The sequence below is a fragment of the Bos grunniens genome, chromosome 18, assembly GCF_055505025.1.
Source record: "Bos grunniens cultivar Pamir isolate PY7600 chromosome 18, Bosgru_T2T1.0, whole genome shotgun sequence".
NCBI classification, from domain to species: Eukaryota; Metazoa; Chordata; class Mammalia; order Artiodactyla; family Bovidae; genus Bos; species Bos grunniens.
In genome coordinates this window covers 56,768,671-56,785,567 of record NC_141182.1, presented here as the reverse complement: position 1 = coordinate 56,785,567, position 16,897 = coordinate 56,768,671, and the positions used below count along the sequence as shown (strand labels likewise).

Here is a 16,897-nt window from a genome sequence, read left to right as displayed (position 1 = left end):
GCGATGCAGTTCACAGGGTCGCAAAGAATCGGACGCGACTTAGTGACCGAATGACAGCAACAGTACTGAGAGCACGGAGTCCTCATCACTGGACTGCCAGGGTATCCCCTTATCCCCATTTTCTAGACGGGCAAACTGAGGCTGAAATGGGACAAGCAGTTTGCCTGAGGTCCACAGTGAGTCAGCAGGAGAAGCAAGACGTGTTATTTCATTTCGCCTTCCTAAGTACACCCTCTGGTGTATCTGCAGGACGCCTTTGGGAGTAACACTGGGTACCAGCAGTAATTATTTGGGGCCAGGAGACATAAGCCAGGATCGATGGGCGTTCTATCCTACAGGGGCTCAGAGGGAAGAGGCATCTTGCCCGAAGGTCCTCGCAGGTTCACAGCTGAGCTGTGACATCACCTGTTACTGATCGCTCACGGTGACCGTGACGGGCAGCGTGGGTGAGCATCCCAGTTCCCCAGGTGGCTAACCCAAGGTGCCTCACCTGGTCGAACTTGCGCTGCTTCTTCTCCAGTGCGCTCACAAGCTGTCGCTGCTGCTCCAGGTCCACTGTGGCATCGTCCAGCTCCTGCTGCAGCCGCCGGCGGCCCCGCTCCAGCCGCTCCACCACTTCCGCCTTTTCTGCCAGGCGCTGGTTCAGGGCCTCAGCCTCTCGGGCCGCCCGGCGCCTAGCCTCCTCCCCTGCCTCCAGGGCCCCTGCCTCCTCTTCCTGGCGCCGCCGCCACTCTGACAGCTGGGGTTGGGGGTGGAGGAAAGAGAGGGAGGGTGGCACCCATGTCGGCAACCCGGGTGTGAGTTAGTGGGGCCCCATTTCCCAGATGAGGAGACTGAGGCCCAAGAGGGAAATGATTCACTCCGTTGGGCACTTCTGCCTGAAGAGTAGGGATAAGGTTGTGAGTTCTCAGAGCCCCAGCTCCTCCAGGACGTTAAAATGGTTCCCACAGGACCCAGAAGATGAATCAGACCTGGGTTCTGCCCTGGGGAACCCCTAGTCTGATGGGGGAGACTGAGTGTCACAACCAGGGTGATAGAGGCTAAGGTAGAAATAGGGAAGCCACAGGAGTCCACCAGACGGGCTCAAAAATCTATTGAGAACATTCAAGACTTCCTGGAGGACGGAGCATTTGTGATGGATCTTGAAGTATGCATAGGAGTTTTCCAGTTAAAGAACGATATTCACAGGCATACATTCATCATTCATTCAACAGGCATTTCTCAAGGCATCCCATACATCAGGCACTATGTTGGCTTAGGCTGGGGACCCAGATCTAACTCTGATGGGGTCCCACCTTCAAGGAGCTTTCAGTCTGGTCGGGGGACTCATGGGCAATGACAGTTCTAGCCAGTCAGGGTGACTGGAGTGGGGACAAAGGAGAAAGAAGGGTTAAGGGAGCTCAGAGAAGGGTGGTGAGTAATTTCTTAGAACAGGAGAGGCGGATGCTAAGTCCTAATAAATGAAAAGCGTTTTCCTACATGAAGTGAGGAAAGAGAGATGAGAGATGAATATAGCTAACGATGAAAGAAGGCCCAGAGAATGCAGGATCTCTGACAACCTGGTGAGAGGCATGGATTTTGTCCAGGGTGGGTAGTTGGGGAGCCCTGGGAGGTGTGTGAGCAAGGAAAAGGCAGCATCAGCTCCGGCTTTACAAAGACCATGTGAAGGATGAGCCAGAAGGGGATAGACTAGAGGCAGGGAGGTTTGAAGGGAGGCTGAGAGGATACAGGTGACAGAGGATGAAGTTTGTGCAGGGCTGGGGCTGCGGGGACAGACAGGAGGGGAGTCTGGCTTGCATTGGCCTGGCTTGTGACGTGCTGGCCTGTGGGGTCACCCCGTGAGCCACGGAACCCAGCAGGAGCCGGGTGGGGGATCTCCCTGCAGGGCTGTTCACCTGGGCCTGGGCGGCCTGCAGCTCGCGGCCCGCTCGCTCCCTGGCGGCCGCTTCCTCGTCCAGCTGCTCCCGCAGCCCGGCTGCCTCCGCCTCCAGGGCTCGTGCCCGGGACCCCAGGGCCAGCTTCGCTCTGGTCTCCTCCTGCAGCAGCTCCTGCAGGTGGATGAGAGGACGATGTTCAGTGTGGGCAGGAGAGTTGGGGGTGGTCTGGGTTGGGGAGCGGGTGGTGAGATGGGAGCTGGGGTCACCTGGGCATCGTGGAGCTGGGCCTCCATGCTGGTCAGCTCCTTGCTCAGCCTGATGGCTTTGGACTCGGCCTCGCTCAGGGCTCCAGACACATTCTCGAGTTCAGACTGTGGGGAAGGGGCATCTTATAATGGCAGCTTCCTGCCAGCTGACCCCCCTGTGTACCTGCCTCAGATCCCCACTACCCACTGCTGGTGGGGATGTAGAAGGGTGCAGCTGCCGCGATAATCAGTCTAGCAGCTCCTTAAAATGGTTAAATGCAGAGTTTCCATGTGAAAGTGAAAGTGTTAGTCGTTCAGTCCTGTCTCACCCTTTGTGACCCCATGCACCGTAGCCCACCAGGCTCCTCTGTCCATGGGATTCTCCAGGCAAGAACACTGGAATGGTTTGCCATTCCCTTCTCCAGGGGATCTTCCCGACCCAGGGATCGAACCCTGGTCTCCTGCATTGCAGGCAGACTCTTTACCATCTGAGCCACCAAGGATGTTAAACCAGAGTTTCCACAGGGCCCAGCAATTCCGCTCCTGGGTCTGTACCCAGGAGAAATGAAAACAAGTCCATGCAAAAACCTGTACAGGGGTGTTCACAGAAGCAGCATTCACAACTGCCAGAAGGTGGAAACAACCCAAACGTCCATCCACGGATGACTGGATAAACAAAATGTGGTCTCTCTAGACAATGGAATATTATTCAGCCATAAAAATAATGAAGTACAGATGGATGCTACAACATGGATGAGCCTTGACAACACTATGCTAAGTGAGTGAAGTCAGACACAAGACACATATTGTATGATTCCATTTCTATGAAGTGTCCAGAATAGGAAATCTAAAGAGACAGAAAGTAGATTAGTAATTGCTAGGGCAGGGGGTGAGATTGGAGGACCTTAACCCTAACTCTCGTACGGGATTTCTTTCTAGGGTGATGAAAATGTCCTAAAATTAGATTATGGTGATAAATGTACAACTCTATGAATATACTAAAACTCGTTGTTCAGTTGCTCAGTGGTGTCCAACTCTTTGCAACCCCATGGACTGTAGCACACCAAGCTTCCTTATCCTTCACTATCTCCTGGAGTTTGTTCAAACTCATGGCCATTAAATCAGTGATGCTATCTAACAGTATCATCCTCTGTCACCCACTTCTCCTCCTGCCCTCAATCTTTCCCAGCCTCAGGGTCTTTTCTAAGACTCGGCTCTTCATATCAGGTGGCCAAAGTGTTGAAGCTTCAGCTTCAGCATCAGTCCTTCCAATGAATATTCAGGGTTGATTTCCTTTAGGATGGACTGGTTTGATTTTAAATGGGTGAGTTATACAGTATGTGAGTTATATTTCAATAAAGCTGTTCTCCTGGCACCCAAATCACCACCACAATGATCCTGGATGCAGCTCCTGGCCTCGTGTTCTCAGCAATAAACAGGTATTGGTCATTTAGTTTAAAAACATAATACAATTAAAATAAAAAGCCCACATCTCTCCTAACAATTACAGTATGACATTTTCTACCTACAGGTTTAAATGTTCACCCTGGGTTTTTCTAATCAGACCATGGATTATTTATGGCCAGAAGATAAGAGGGTGAAACGTGGGCACTGCGGCAGGGTTAAGAGCCGCAAGGTTAGTCATGCCTGGATTCACGCTTTGGCTCTGAGGGACCTTAGACAACCAGCTTCACGTCCCCGGGCCTCAGTTTCTCTGTGTGTAAAATGGGAACAATATTAGCACTTCCTTCAGAGGAAGGTCAGGAGGCTTTAGTAAAAATACACAGGATGTTTGGTATAAAGCAACCACTCACCCGATACTAGCTGTTAATATGTGATAATGCTGAAGAAGTTGGCAGGGACGGCAGGGTTGATGTGGACCAAACCGAAGCCCAGAGAGGGCAGGCATCTCACCCAAAGTCACACAGCAGACACCACCGCTGAGCTGGCCGCCCCACTCACCTGGGCTCGCTGCAGCTTCTCTGCAGCCTCTGCTCGGGCCCGCTCCCCGTCGCCCACGCGGCCCTGCACCTCCTGCAGCTGTGACTCCAGGCGACGCCTCCGCTGCTCACCCTCCTGCCGCGCGGTCTGCAGGTTGCTGAGCTCCGTCCGCAGCTCAGACACTTCAGCCTCCAGAGTCAAGCGGGTCTTCTCCCATGTGCCTTTGCTCTGAGGTGGGAGAGAGACGGCAGAGATTTATGACTCCCTTTCTCTACCAGGCCAGGCACATGCATGCCCCATGTCCCTTGCACTATTTCCTCTGGAACCCCTCACCATTCCTTAAAGACCCAGGCACACTCCTGCCCCAGGGCCTTTGCACTGACTGTTCCCTCTGCCCAGAACATGTTTCCCAGGATGCCAAGATGGGGTCACCCTTCGCTTCCTTAATTTTTTTTTTATTATGACCTTATTTATTTATTTTTGGCCATGATGGGTCTTTGTTTCTTCGAGGGGGCTTTCTCCGGCTGTGGTGAGCAGGGGCTGCTCTCTAGTTGCCATGTATGGGCTTCACATGGCCGTGGTTTCTCTTGTTGCGGAGCATGGGCTCTAGGGCATGCAAGCTTCAGTAGTTTTGGCTCCTGGGCTCTAGAGCACAGGCTTAACAGTTGTGATGCAAGGGCTTAGTTATCCCAAGGCATGTGAGATCTTCCCCGCCCAGGGATCAAAACCATGTCACCTGCATTGGCAGGCAGATTCTTTACCACTGAGCCTCTTGGGAAGCCCTTTCCTTCAGCTTTTCACTCAGAGGTCACCTTTTCGTAGAATCTCTCCATGGCCTTCTCTATTTCAAATCACAAAATGCCCCCCTCGCCCCACTATTGGCATTCTGACCCCGCTTTTTGTTCATCATTTTCCCATAGCCCTTATAACCCTGATATATACTGTGAATCTGTTTAGATCGTTTACACTCTGCCTCTCCTGCTAAAACATCATCTCCACAATAGAAGTGTGTACTGATTGTCTGGTTCATATTTGGGGCCCTCAATATCACACCAGGAACATAGCACATATTCAACGAACGTTCGCTGAATGAAAGATGGATCGGTGGGCTTCCCTGGTGGCTCAGTGGTAAAGAATCCACCTGCCAATGCAGGAGACATGGGTTCGATCCCCGGTCCAGAAAGATCCCACATGCCTGCAGAGCAACTCAGCCCCGGGGCCACAACTATCGAGCCTGTGCTCTAGGGCCTGGGAGCCACAACCACTGAACCCCAAAAGCTCTAGAGCCTTGCTCTGCGGCAAGAGAAACCACTGCAATGAGAAGCCCGAGCACTGCAACTAGAGAGCAGCCCCCGTTCACCACAACTACAGAAAAGCCCGAGCAGCAGCGAGACCCAGCACAGCCAATAATAAGTAAATTATTTTTTTAAAAAAGATGGATCAGAGACATGAATACCTGAGAAGAGAAGGGGCTGGCCTAGGACCAGCCAGACATACCTTCTCCACCCAGCATCCCACTTTGCCTCCCCATGGCTCCCCAGAAACCCCAGCCCCGTCCCAACCCACCCTCCGGGCTTGCTCCAGCTGCTCCGCCAGCTCTCCCAGGGCCTGGCCATGGCGCTGCCGCAGCTCCTGCACTGCCACCTCATGAATGCGCGTTTCCTCCTCCAGAGCCTTCTTCAACTCCGTCACCTCCTGTTCTCTCTTGGACCTTTTATTGGGGAAGGGGGACAGGGAATAGAATTTCAGAATAGAGGAAGACTGGGACTTTAGGGCAGCCCCCGACAGCCGGTTGTGCCTCTTCTTATTCTTTCCCTTCAAGGATGGGGACTTCGTTCTATATTCCCCGAGGAGTATGGGTGGTGATGCTGCAGGAGGAGTGTGGCTTTAAGAGTGAGCTCCTATGCATCTGTCAAAACCCTATTCAAAATGCCCCCTTCTCAAGAAGTCTTTTTGGACTCCCTCCCATAGCGTGATACAGGGGTCTTCTCTGATCATCCACGATGGCCTGTCCTACTCCATTAAAGCTCACTTAGCTCTGGACCAGGTCTGTCTTTGCCTGAATCTGCTTACTCCCAGACTGGGAGTTCCAGAGGACAATGCCTGAGTCTGATCCATTTATGTCCCCAGCTTGGTCCAGAGCCAGTGCCCAGAAAACAGTTGGTGAATGACTCAATATCTGTGCAGATGGAGAGTTTGGACCCATGTCCTTTTCCTCTCCTCCCAACCTGGTTCCACAGGTCCCCAACCGGTGCCAGCTGCCGGCCGCCCAGCCTCACCGGAGCTCCTGCTGTGCATTGGTGGAGTCCAACGTGTCCTCCAGCTCGCCCCGCAGTGCCTCCAGCTCCTCGCCCAGGTCCCGGCGCTGCTTCTCCGCCTTGGCCCTGGCCACGCGCTCAGCCTCCAGGTCCTCCTGGGCTTCGGCCAGCCCAGCCTGCGCCTCCCTCAGGGATTTGAGTAGCTGGGCCCGGACTCCACCCTCTTCCTCTGCCCTGGGGGTAGACAAGGATCAAGGGGGTTAGTACAAGGACAGGCAGGGGGTGGGGATGATTTCTGGGGGCGTGGAGGGACTAGACATGGCCAGTTCCAGATTCGAATCCCAGCTCTGTCCTTGGACACGTGCCTCTAGGACTCAGAGCCTCAACTTCCCTAGCTGTAAAATGGGGATGACACCACTGGTATCACGAGGATGCTTACTAAGTTCCCTCCACTTGAGAGCCCTCTGCCTTATCATCCCATGTGATGTTCATGCCCACGCAGGAAACTGGGGCGCAGGGTGGGAAAGTACTTGCCCTGGTCACTTGGTCAGTGGGTGGCTGACCCCTGAACTCCTCCTCATAACCCTTCTAGGATCAAGCTGTTGCAAAGAGGAGCCGGATGAAGGGGCAGTGTGGACTGCAGATTAAACAGCTCAGGGAAATATGCCGATCACAGTTTGTGTCCTCTGCTTGGCCACCTGCCCTGGCAAGTGACAGCCTCTCTGAACTGCAGGCTCCCAGTTTGTGAGAGAGCATGACCGCCCACGTCACAGGACTGCCAGGAGGGTGGTGATGGAAACAGTAATACATAAGTGCCAAAGGCTATGTGTTACACAACTCCACTTAGGAGAAGTAGCAAGAATCAGCAAATCTAGGCGGACAGGAAGCACACTGGTGGTTGCCGAGGGCTAAGGGGAGGGAGAGATGGGGAGGGATTTTTTAATAGGATTTTTATTGAGGTGATGGTAGTGATTGCACAGCATTGTGAATGTACCAAACACCCCTCAGTGGTATGCTTTAAAATGGTTAATTTTGCTATGTGAATTTCACCTCAACGCAAAAGGGAAAAAAATAACAGTGATAATGGAAAGTAGGAACAGACACACCACAGCATCAATTGAGGCCCTAGGTTGTGCGAAGCATGTCCTCAGCGCCTTCTTATTTAACCCCCACACTAACCCTGGGCTTCCCTGGTGGCTCAGATGGTAAAGAATTTGCCTGCAACACAGGAGACTCAGTTTCAATCCTTGGGTTGGGAAGATTTCCCTGGAGAAGGAAATGTCAACCCACTCCAGTATTCTTACCTGGGAAATCCATTGGACAGAGGAGGCTGGTGGGCTACAGTCCATAGGGTCACAAAGAGTCCAACACGACTAAGCGACTATTACACTAACCCTGGGAGAGCTTCTATAATCACCCCCATTTTCCAGATGGAGAAACTAAGACTTGAGAGGTGATGTTATTCGGGTAAGGTCATGAGGCCAGAAAGGGGAGGAATTGGGATTTGAACTCAGAAGTCAGGCTGGAGGGTGCACAGTTCTTAACTCCCCTCCACCAACCCGTGTCCCATCGATTCTGCAATCCACATTTCCCCAACATTGTAGCTGCTCTGAATTCCAGCTGCATCCATACACAAGGGCGCCTAAGGTCGCAAGGGTGAAAAGCATCTAAAACAGTGAGCGCCATATCTGGCATACAGTAAGCGCTCAATAATTGTGAATGGCTGGCATTATGATGATTATGATTCCTAAGACGGCCAGATCACTTATCCAATCACAGCAGATTCTGAGTTGTTCAGCTTTGAGAGGCTGGGGAGAGGAAGGGGGAGGGGGGAGAGGAAGAAAAAAGCATTTTCTGGCCTCAGTGCAAGAAACTGTTAAGTTACTAGACACGCAGGGCCCGCTTTCAGTTTTCCCTTAACCAGGAGGGCTTGGAACTCTGGCTATGTCCATCTTACAGAAGGGTACACTGAATCTCTGTGGGTTAGCGGGTCTCAGCCGGGCGTCTCCATCGCCGCTAGGCGGCGCCCTCGTGCCGCGCGCCCCGCCGGCCCACCCCGCACCTGGCCAAGGCGGCCTGCAGCTCCTCCTCCTTGCGGCCCAGCTGGGCGCGCAGCTCTTCTGCCCGCTGCTGCTGTTCCGCCATCTGCTCCTGCAGCTCCGAGCCCTCCACGTCCAGCCGCCGCTTCAGCTTCTCCAGTTCCTGGCGGCTCTTCTCCTCCTTCCGGAGGCGGTCTGCAGGCAGGAGGAGTGTGGTCCACGCATGAGGGAGCCAGACCCACACCCCCAGGGAGACCCCCAGCCCCCTCGCCCCAGTCATCGCACGCACTTTCAGGGCGTCAGGCTGAGCTCAGCCTCTTTTTCCACCCCTCCCCATCTTTCCCAGCTTCCCCACCCCTGGGATAGCCCACTGGTCCCGATCCGCAGCAGACCCCAGAGGCCGTCCTCTCCCCCACCGCCCCCACGCCCCCGCCGGCCCCTGCCGGCCGGCCGGCTCGCTCTGCCCTGTCTTCTTCTCCCTGCCCCCCCTCCCCCCCCTCCCCCCGCCCCGCAGCCTCCTCCTGTGCTCCCTCTCTTCTGTTTCTGCTTCTGAGTCCTCAGCAAGGGACAGAGCCAGAAAAAAAAAATGTGTCTGAAACAGTTAGTGGAGCCATCAGCTAGAGTCACCCAAGATACCAAGGAGATAGGAAGAGAACTGGATTGGGAAGGAGGACACACAACCTGTCCCCAGCCTTCTTTCCTGCCCCCATTTAGCAGATGTGACCACTGAGGCCCCACAGCACATGAGGGCTGTCCCCCGACCCCACCCTCGCCCCTGCTGGAGTGTGCATAGGCCCCCCTGGGGGGCGGGAGCTCACCCTCCATGTCTGCAATGGTGGCCTCATATTTGAGTCGAAGCTTATTGAGGCTCTTGACTTTCTCCTCCTCCTCGGCTGCCTGGGATGAGAACTCGGACAGCCGCTCCTCCAGCAGCTTCCGCTCCTGAGCACAGTGGGAGGTGGGGGTGGGAGTCAGGGGCTCGTGCTCATCTTGGCTGTCATTCCCATCTGTGTTTCTGCTCACCTCCTTCCTCCCCTGACCCTTCCTGCTCCCACCCCTTCCCTCCTTTCCCATTCCCTAGTGTCCCTAGTGTCTATGAACCCATCACACTCCCATCAGACTTAACTGCATAGACTCCCACTATTGGAAGGATACCCCCCATTCATTAACCCGACGGCCCTCGGATGGATGCTCACGTTGATTTGCATCACCTGCTATTATAAACAACACTGCAGTGAACATCCTTGCACTTCAGCTGCATGCACGGGTGAGCACTGGAGCCTCATCACTACTCCAGGTCTGATTCACGGACCAGCGTCATCAGCACCAAATAGGAGCTTGTTAGGAATGGAATCTCAGGGTCCCCCCCCCTCCAGACCTGCCGAGTCAGAATCTGCACTCTGACAAGTTCTCCCTGTGAGTCTTGGGCACATGGGAGTTTGAGAAGCACTGGCCTGGACCAGCACTTTTTTCTTTTCTGTCTTTTTATTATTTTTTACTTATTTTCATTATTTATGTATTTTTTGAGCAGCGTTTTTCATACTGTGAGTGGTTTTGGAAGTCTAGGCAGTGGGTTGGCACTACCTTAAAAAGGAAGACATAGAACAGAGTAGGAGAGAAGAGCCACTGCATCCAAGGAATGTTCCAGAAGACTCCTGTGCATCGTTGAGCTCTCAACTCAGGCAACACTGCCTCCGGGAAGCCTGTCCTGACCACACCTAGTGCAGGTCAGGCCATCCCCTTCCACAGTTTTCTATTCTTTTCTGACAGTTTATAATTCGTTCACAGTGTATGATTATGTTGATTTCCTGGGGTGACTCAGCTAGCTTCCCCCTTGCCCATGCCTTTGTGAGGACAGAAATGTTTTTCTAGTTAGTTAAATGCCATATCCCCTGTGCCTAGCCCAGGGGTTTAACCCTGAGCAGGTTAAAGATGGTGGCAGACTCTTCACCACATGCCCAGCCATGGACAGAGTCCAGTTCTCCACCCCTTGAATCTAGACTGAGTCTGCTTTAAGCTCTGCTGCTGCTGCTGCTGCTAAGTCGCTTCAGTTGTGTCCGACTCTGTGCGACCCCATAGATGGCAGCCCACCAGGCTCCCCTGTCCCTGGGATTCTCCAGGCAAGAACACTGGAGTGGGTTGCCATTTCCTTCTCCAATGCACGAAAGTATAAAGTGAAAGTGAAGTCACTCAGTTGTGTCCGACTCTTCGTGACCCCATGGACTGCAGCCTACCAGGCTCCTCCATCCATGGGATTTCCAGGCAAGAGTACTGGAGTGGGGTGCCATTGCCTTCTCCGGCTTTAATCTCAGTGGTCGGCAAATCACAGCCTGCAGGCCAAACCTGGCCCACTGCTTGCATTTATAAATAAAGTTTTATTGAGACATAGCCACGCCCATTTGATCACAGGCCATCTGTGGCTGCTTTCACATTACAACAGCAGATTTGAGTGGTTGGCACAGAAACAGAGCAGCCTGCTGAGCCCTGAATGTTTACTATTCGGCCTTTTAGAGAAAACCTTTGCCAACGCCTGATGCATAGAATTCAGAGAAAGTGATGTCAGTTCCAGGCTTAAGCCTTTAAGAGGCCTGGTTGCTTCTGCTTCATTTTCTGGGAGTCCTGAGCTGCCAGATGAGAAACCCAGGCTCTCCTGTAAGCAGAGAGGCCGCATGAAGGAGCACCCAGATACCACCTTCCAGCCCCTGCCATCATGTCATGGCAACTCTTTAAGGGGACCATAGCCCAGTGGACCCACAGAGCAATGGGATGTAATGAAATGGGGGTTGCTTTTAGCAATGAGGCTTTGGGGTGTCTGATGACACAGAGATAAAGAATGACTCATAATAGCTGCTCAGTAAACACTGGCTGGAGTGAAGCTGTGACAGAGAGGCTAGGAGATGGGAAAAGTTCAAGGGAGACACAGCCAAGATGGAGAATCCAAAGACTCCTAGAGGTGGGCATGCTGGGGGTGGGCGATGCAGAGAGGGACCCAGCCCACCAGTGGGCCCACACCCTCCACGCTTGGGGGCTCACCGGCCACCGACCTTGCTCAGCTTGGCGTTCTGATCTTCCAAGAGTAACAGATCTTCCCCCAGTTTTTTCAGCTTTGCCTCCGTCGTCACCTTCTCCAGCTGCAGCTTCTGCCGGGCCCCTTCCTCAGCCTCGAGGTGAGTCTCCAGCTCCTGGAATGTGGAGGAGGTGGGGTGAGGACCCAGGGGTGGGGACTGGGGTGTGATGGGACGGACAGGGGTGGTGGGGATGGCTCACAGACCCCCGGGGCTTGTGGCTCAAACAGGTCCACACTCTGGGCAGGGCTGGGAAGGACCCAACTATTACTTTCATTCATTGGCTCAATAAACATTGACTGAGTGCCTGGCAGGGGGGCCAGGCACTGTTGGAGACATTGAACCTGGTGCCCAGCATACAATATCTATACACTGTCTACACTGTCTGTATAGATATCTATACACAATATCTCTACAGGATACAGATATTATATCCTGGGGACAAGACAGGGTATCTGCTTATCCTTGTCTAGTGCACTTCAATTACCTGGTAGTCCTTGGAATTATTTAAACAAAGTAATTGGGACTTCCCTGGTGGTCCAATGGTTAGGACTCCTCACTTCCAATGCTGAAGGCATGAGTTCAGAGGCATGGGGGTGGGGTCCCTGGCCAGAGAACTAAGATCATGCATGCCATGTGGTGCAGCCAAAAAATAAATTAATTAATTAAATAAACAAACCAATCACATCTTCCTGCAGGAAAGTGGGGTCACCTCGTTCTCTTGTTACTACTAAGCCTGCCTCCCATAGCAGCAGCTGGTTCACTGCATTCCTGAGTGCAACCCCACTGTGACTCTCTGTGTCACGGTGTCTGCCTTCCTCAGGCTGTGAGTATTTGTGACCAGTAACTTGCTTTCTAGCACATCTGTCCAGGATCAGGTGTGGTGTGTTAGGCCATCTCCATAACTGCAGGGCAGGGCTCTCCCTCTCCAATGGGGTCAAGAGGCAATGATTAAAATGCTACTGAGTTCTCAAAATGTGACCAGTCTGACTGAGGAGCTGAATTTTCAATTTATCTCAACTTCTCTTAAACTGAAAACCAGTCACTCAATTAATTATTGGGAAACTGTGAAGTATGTTTGGACCAAGTTGGGGATATGAATCTACGTGTTTCCACTGAAGAAGTTATGGAGCACAAATGCCGATGAAGTCCTGCCAGTGAGAATTTAGCATCTGAATTGAGATGTGCCTCAAGTGTAGAACACATCTGTGGATTTTGAAGGGGAACCAAGGGAGGACAGCCAGCCTCAGAATGCAGCAGCACAGAGGCAAATGGAGCCAGAAGATGGAGAGAGGCAGAGTACTGAGGCGACTGCTTGAGCACCTGGATCCAGCCATGCCTGAAGCTTACAGAGTCTAGAGTCTCCCATTATTTGAAAAGAACAAACAAAAGTAGTCTCTTTGCTTAAGCCACTTTGAACTGAGACTTGTTTTTAAGAGGCAGGGCTTGCTGAAGCAGAGGTGGGCGGGGTCAACAGAAGGGGTGGGGGGAGGTGGCCTCGGGGCGCAGGTAGGGGGTGGGTGGGCAGACCTGTATGTGTTGCTGCAGCCTCTTCTTCTCGGTTTGCAGCTGGCGACTGCACTCCTCCTCCTCGCCCACGCGGGCCTCCAGCTCGGACACCACCAGCTCAAGCTCCTGCTTCCGGGCTGCCAGCCGGCCCCGGGTCTCCTCAGCCTCAGCACACAGCTCTGCCTCTGCGCGCAGCTGCTCTGCCAGGCGGGCACGCTCCTCTTCCAGCTGGGGAGGGGGTGGAGGGGAGGTCAGCGGCTGCTAGGCAGTGCTCCCAGGATGGCCCTCTGCAGAGCATCAGGGTCTCCTGCTCCCTGATCTAGTCTGGCCTGGGGGCCTGGGGGGCAGGAGGGAGGGATGGAAGACAGTCCCCCAACCTGCCCGTCATCTCAGGATGAGCCCCAGTCACCGAGTCAGCCAGCTGGGTTCCGCCCTCTCCCTCACTTCCCTATAGTCCGTCAGTCCCCCTCCATCCCCTGCCGCCCCACTCTGCCCCTATAACCCTAACAGGCTCAGGTTTCATCCTCTCCCAGTGGACTCTTCTCGGCCTCCCAGCCTCCAGCTTCTCCATCTCCAGTCCATCCTCCAGAGAAATGGCCTCTGGAGGACTTTCTGTCAGCTCACATTGCATTTACTACTCCCACGCCTAGAAATTCAACCAAAGGAAATAACTCCGAAAAAGCAAACAGAAAAAATGAACGAGAAGGGCTTTGTCTCGGCGTTATTTTAAGATACCAGAAATGCTGGCAACAGTGGAAGGTCCACCGCCTGCGGAGGGTGGCCCCGCCACGAAACTGGGCTCCTGCCCTGCCCCCGTGCTGGACCAGCTACCGAGCATCTTGTCTCAGCAGCACCAGCCCCACTCCCACCAGATACCTTGGCCACATCCCCAGGACCCTGCTCCCTGCATCTCACTGCTCACCACACCACAGTTTCCGCCCCCATTCCGCCCGAGTGAAACTCGGCCGGCAATCTATTCCTGCAGCGGGCTCCGTCGGAAGCCCCGCCCACCACCACCGGTCCCACCCACTGGCCCCGCCCCCGCGCGATGGCCCCGCCCCTTACCTGCGCCACCCGACCCTGGAGCTCGCCCACCTCGCGGGCACTCTGCTGCTGCAGCTCCTGCACTTTCTGTAGTTCCTGAGCCCGCGCCTGCAGCACCTCATCCTGCCGCGTTACCTGCAGCAGCGGCTTCACCTGTGGGGACAGGAGGGGGTGTGGATGGCTGGCTCCCACCGTGGGAGGCCACTGGGCTCGGAAGCTAACAGCTCACGCTCTGAGGAGAGTCCCATTCCTGGGTTCCCATGCCAGCTCCTCCACTACTGGCTGTGTCACCTCATCTAGAAAAGTGGGATGAGAGGGGCTTCCCGAGCGGTCCAGTGGTTAAGACTCAGCCTTCCAATGCAGAGGGCACAGGTTCGATGCCCTGGTCAGGGAACTAAGATTCCACATGCCTGCTGGTTTGGCCACAGATTTAAAAAAAGAAGAAGAAAAAGACTGTGCTTTCAATGAAGGGGGCGTAGGTTGGATCCCTGGTCCGGGAACTAAGATCCTACATGTCCCTCGCTGGGGCCAAAAAACAAACAAAATTGGGAATACTAGCAGCCCGTATTTCACAGGGTTTTCGGAATGCATGAATGACGTCATATTTACCAAGAGTCTAGAACAGTCCAGGGTACATGACAAGCAGCACTAAAAGTGTCCCATTTTGCTACAGGATCGCTTTGCCTACAGCAGCCACTGGCCACTCACAGTGTGCCTCAAAGTTCTTCATCCAAGTCCATGGTGAAAGACGCACTTTACACTGAGTGATTCTGGCTGGAGAAACAGGCCAGCCCCACCCACACCTGAAGAACCCAAATGGAAGTCTGGACTATGCCCCGTGCGCCTTTTACCTTTCTTGACTTTAATGTCCATCCTTTCACTGTAATAAACTGTAACCACGAGTGGAACAGCTTTTCTAAGTTCTGTGAGTCCTTCCAGTGAATCCCTGAATTCTAGGGGATCTTAGGGACACCCAACTCAACCCTAGACCCAGCTGCACCTAAAGCTATCCCGAATCTACTATCCATGCTGGTTTGAGTCGGATTTTCTGTCACTTGTTAACTGAAGAATCCCAAGGAACAAGTGTTGGGCTGATTGGTCCCATTTTACAGATGTAGAAAACTGAGGCCCAAACCCAGGAAGTCACTTGCCCAAGCAGACCTGGCCACAAGGACCTGTCTCCTTGCCACTGGGGTCACCCCTCCAGGTGCCCTCACCTTGATGAAGAGCCGCCACCACTGCCAGTGTCTCAGCTTGAGGTAAGCCGCACAGTTCCGCTGCATCACCCTCAGGGCGCTCTGCTGCTGCTGCCGCTTCTGGAAGGCCCTGGGTGGGGAGACAGGCAGGTGGGAGAAGGGACACACGGCCCCTCCAGGCCCTGTCCCCTTAGCAACCATTATTAAATGCCTACTGGGCTTCCCAGGTGGCACTAGTGGTAAAAAACCCATCTGCTAACACAGGAGATGAAAGAGGCTTGAGTTTCATCTCTGGGCTGGGAAGATTCCAACCTACTCCAGTATTCTTGCCTGGAGAATCCCATGGACAGAGGAGCCTGGTGGGTTACATTCCATGGGGTCACAAGCGTCAGACATGACAAGCAACTTAGCCGCACCAGCCGTGTGCGAGCATTGTTCTATTGTCGGTAAATCTTGTGTGGGCAGTTCATCAGTCTTTCTGCCCTTGACTCTGCCCCTGCCTCAGCTTCAGTTCAGATCTCATTTTTACCCCACCAGACACCCCAGCTTCCTTCCCAGCCTCCAACCCATCCCTGACATGCTTCCAGAGAGGTCTTTCTACGCCCACAGCTGACTCGGCCCTCTGCCACTCCCACTGCCCCTGGTCACAGTCCCTGCCTCTCAGCCTGGTGTTTGGGGAGTCCTTTATTCTCTGATCCTTCCTCTGGGCCAGTTCCCAGGGAGAAGGGGACTTTCCTGAAAACTCGCTGCCTTCCTGAAATGTGCCAGGCTCTCACATCACCAGGCCTTGGCAGGCTGTCACTCCTGCCTGGAACACCTTTCCCGTGGTCTTTCATCTACTTGGTCTGCAGGGCCTCTCGCTGCAGCTGTACGACCCCCACTGAAGCACATCTCACCCTGGACTGTGACCCTTTGTGCTGGTGTATGTCTCCTCCTCCAGATTGGAGTCCCTCGAGGTACTGGCCACTAGGGTGACCACCTCAACCCGGTTTGCCTGGGGCTTCCTCTGTTTTAGCACGAAGATCACGCATCCCAGGAAACTTCCAGTCCCAGGCAAACTGTGATGGTTGGTCGCCCTATGGCTGAACTGAACTCTTCTCTGTGGTCCTAGCATCACTCAGGAGCCTCAGGGACTGTAGAACCAAGAAGCCTGGGCATCTAGTAGCTCCATCCTTTTGTATCTCAGCCCTTCTACCATCTCAGAGGCCCTGCCATCTGGACCCAGCTGGTCAACCTCTTCCTGCATCGCCTCTGGGGACATCTGATCAACCCTCCCTGAACCAGTCTTGGCCAATATGACCCCAAGAGATAGTGTGGAGCCCTACTTGCGAGCCAGGTATCCCCGGGCAGCTGCCTGGAAGGACACAATGATATCTGTGACCTTCAGGTCCCGCTCTTCCTCTAGCTGGGCCAGAACGCCTGCCCGGAAGAAGATCTTGCTTTGTCCCACGCGGTAGAGGTTGGGGTCCAATTCTAGGGCCTGGATCTGTGGGGTTCAGGGAGGGGTTGTGAGGAGGAGGGGCGAGGAGTGGGGAGGTTTCCAGCTCAACCTTCTCCACCCCTTGAGACCATACATACATACACACACACACACACACACACACTTGCACTCCACCTCTCACTCACCATCTTCTCACAGGCCTGCTTCCCATCCATAAAGCCCTTGGGGATGGCATTGGGCGTCAGGATCTCATACCTGCAATGGGGGGAGAGGGGTAGGGTA

At 53.9% G+C, this 16,897-nt stretch overlaps 1 protein-coding gene across 8 annotated transcripts in view; it reads right to left on the bottom strand.

The window, feature by feature from the left end:
- MYH14 (myosin heavy chain 14) overlaps positions 1 to 16,897 on the bottom strand; it is a 78,773-nt gene that overhangs the window by 15,295 nt on the left and 46,581 nt on the right. For all 8 annotated transcript variants that reach the window (XM_086353739.1, XM_086353741.1, XM_086353740.1 and 5 more), the window contains 14 exons: positions 16,801 to 16,870; positions 16,500 to 16,660; positions 15,196 to 15,304; positions 14,000 to 14,131; positions 12,956 to 13,162; positions 11,405 to 11,542; positions 9,179 to 9,302; positions 8,384 to 8,555; positions 6,343 to 6,555; positions 5,630 to 5,774; positions 4,085 to 4,291; positions 2,144 to 2,248; positions 1,896 to 2,048; positions 491 to 739 (listed from right to left, as the gene is read on the bottom strand). In XM_086353739.1, coding sequence (XP_086209865.1) covers positions 491 to 739; positions 1,896 to 2,048; positions 2,144 to 2,248; positions 4,085 to 4,291; positions 5,630 to 5,774; positions 6,343 to 6,555; positions 8,384 to 8,555; positions 9,179 to 9,302; positions 11,405 to 11,542; positions 12,956 to 13,162; positions 14,000 to 14,131; positions 15,196 to 15,304; positions 16,500 to 16,660; positions 16,801 to 16,870 — 2,185 coding nt within the window. The remainder of the gene's footprint in view (positions 1 to 490; positions 740 to 1,895; positions 2,049 to 2,143; positions 2,249 to 4,084; positions 4,292 to 5,629; positions 5,775 to 6,342; positions 6,556 to 8,383; positions 8,556 to 9,178; positions 9,303 to 11,404; positions 11,543 to 12,955; positions 13,163 to 13,999; positions 14,132 to 15,195; positions 15,305 to 16,499; positions 16,661 to 16,800; positions 16,871 to 16,897) is intronic.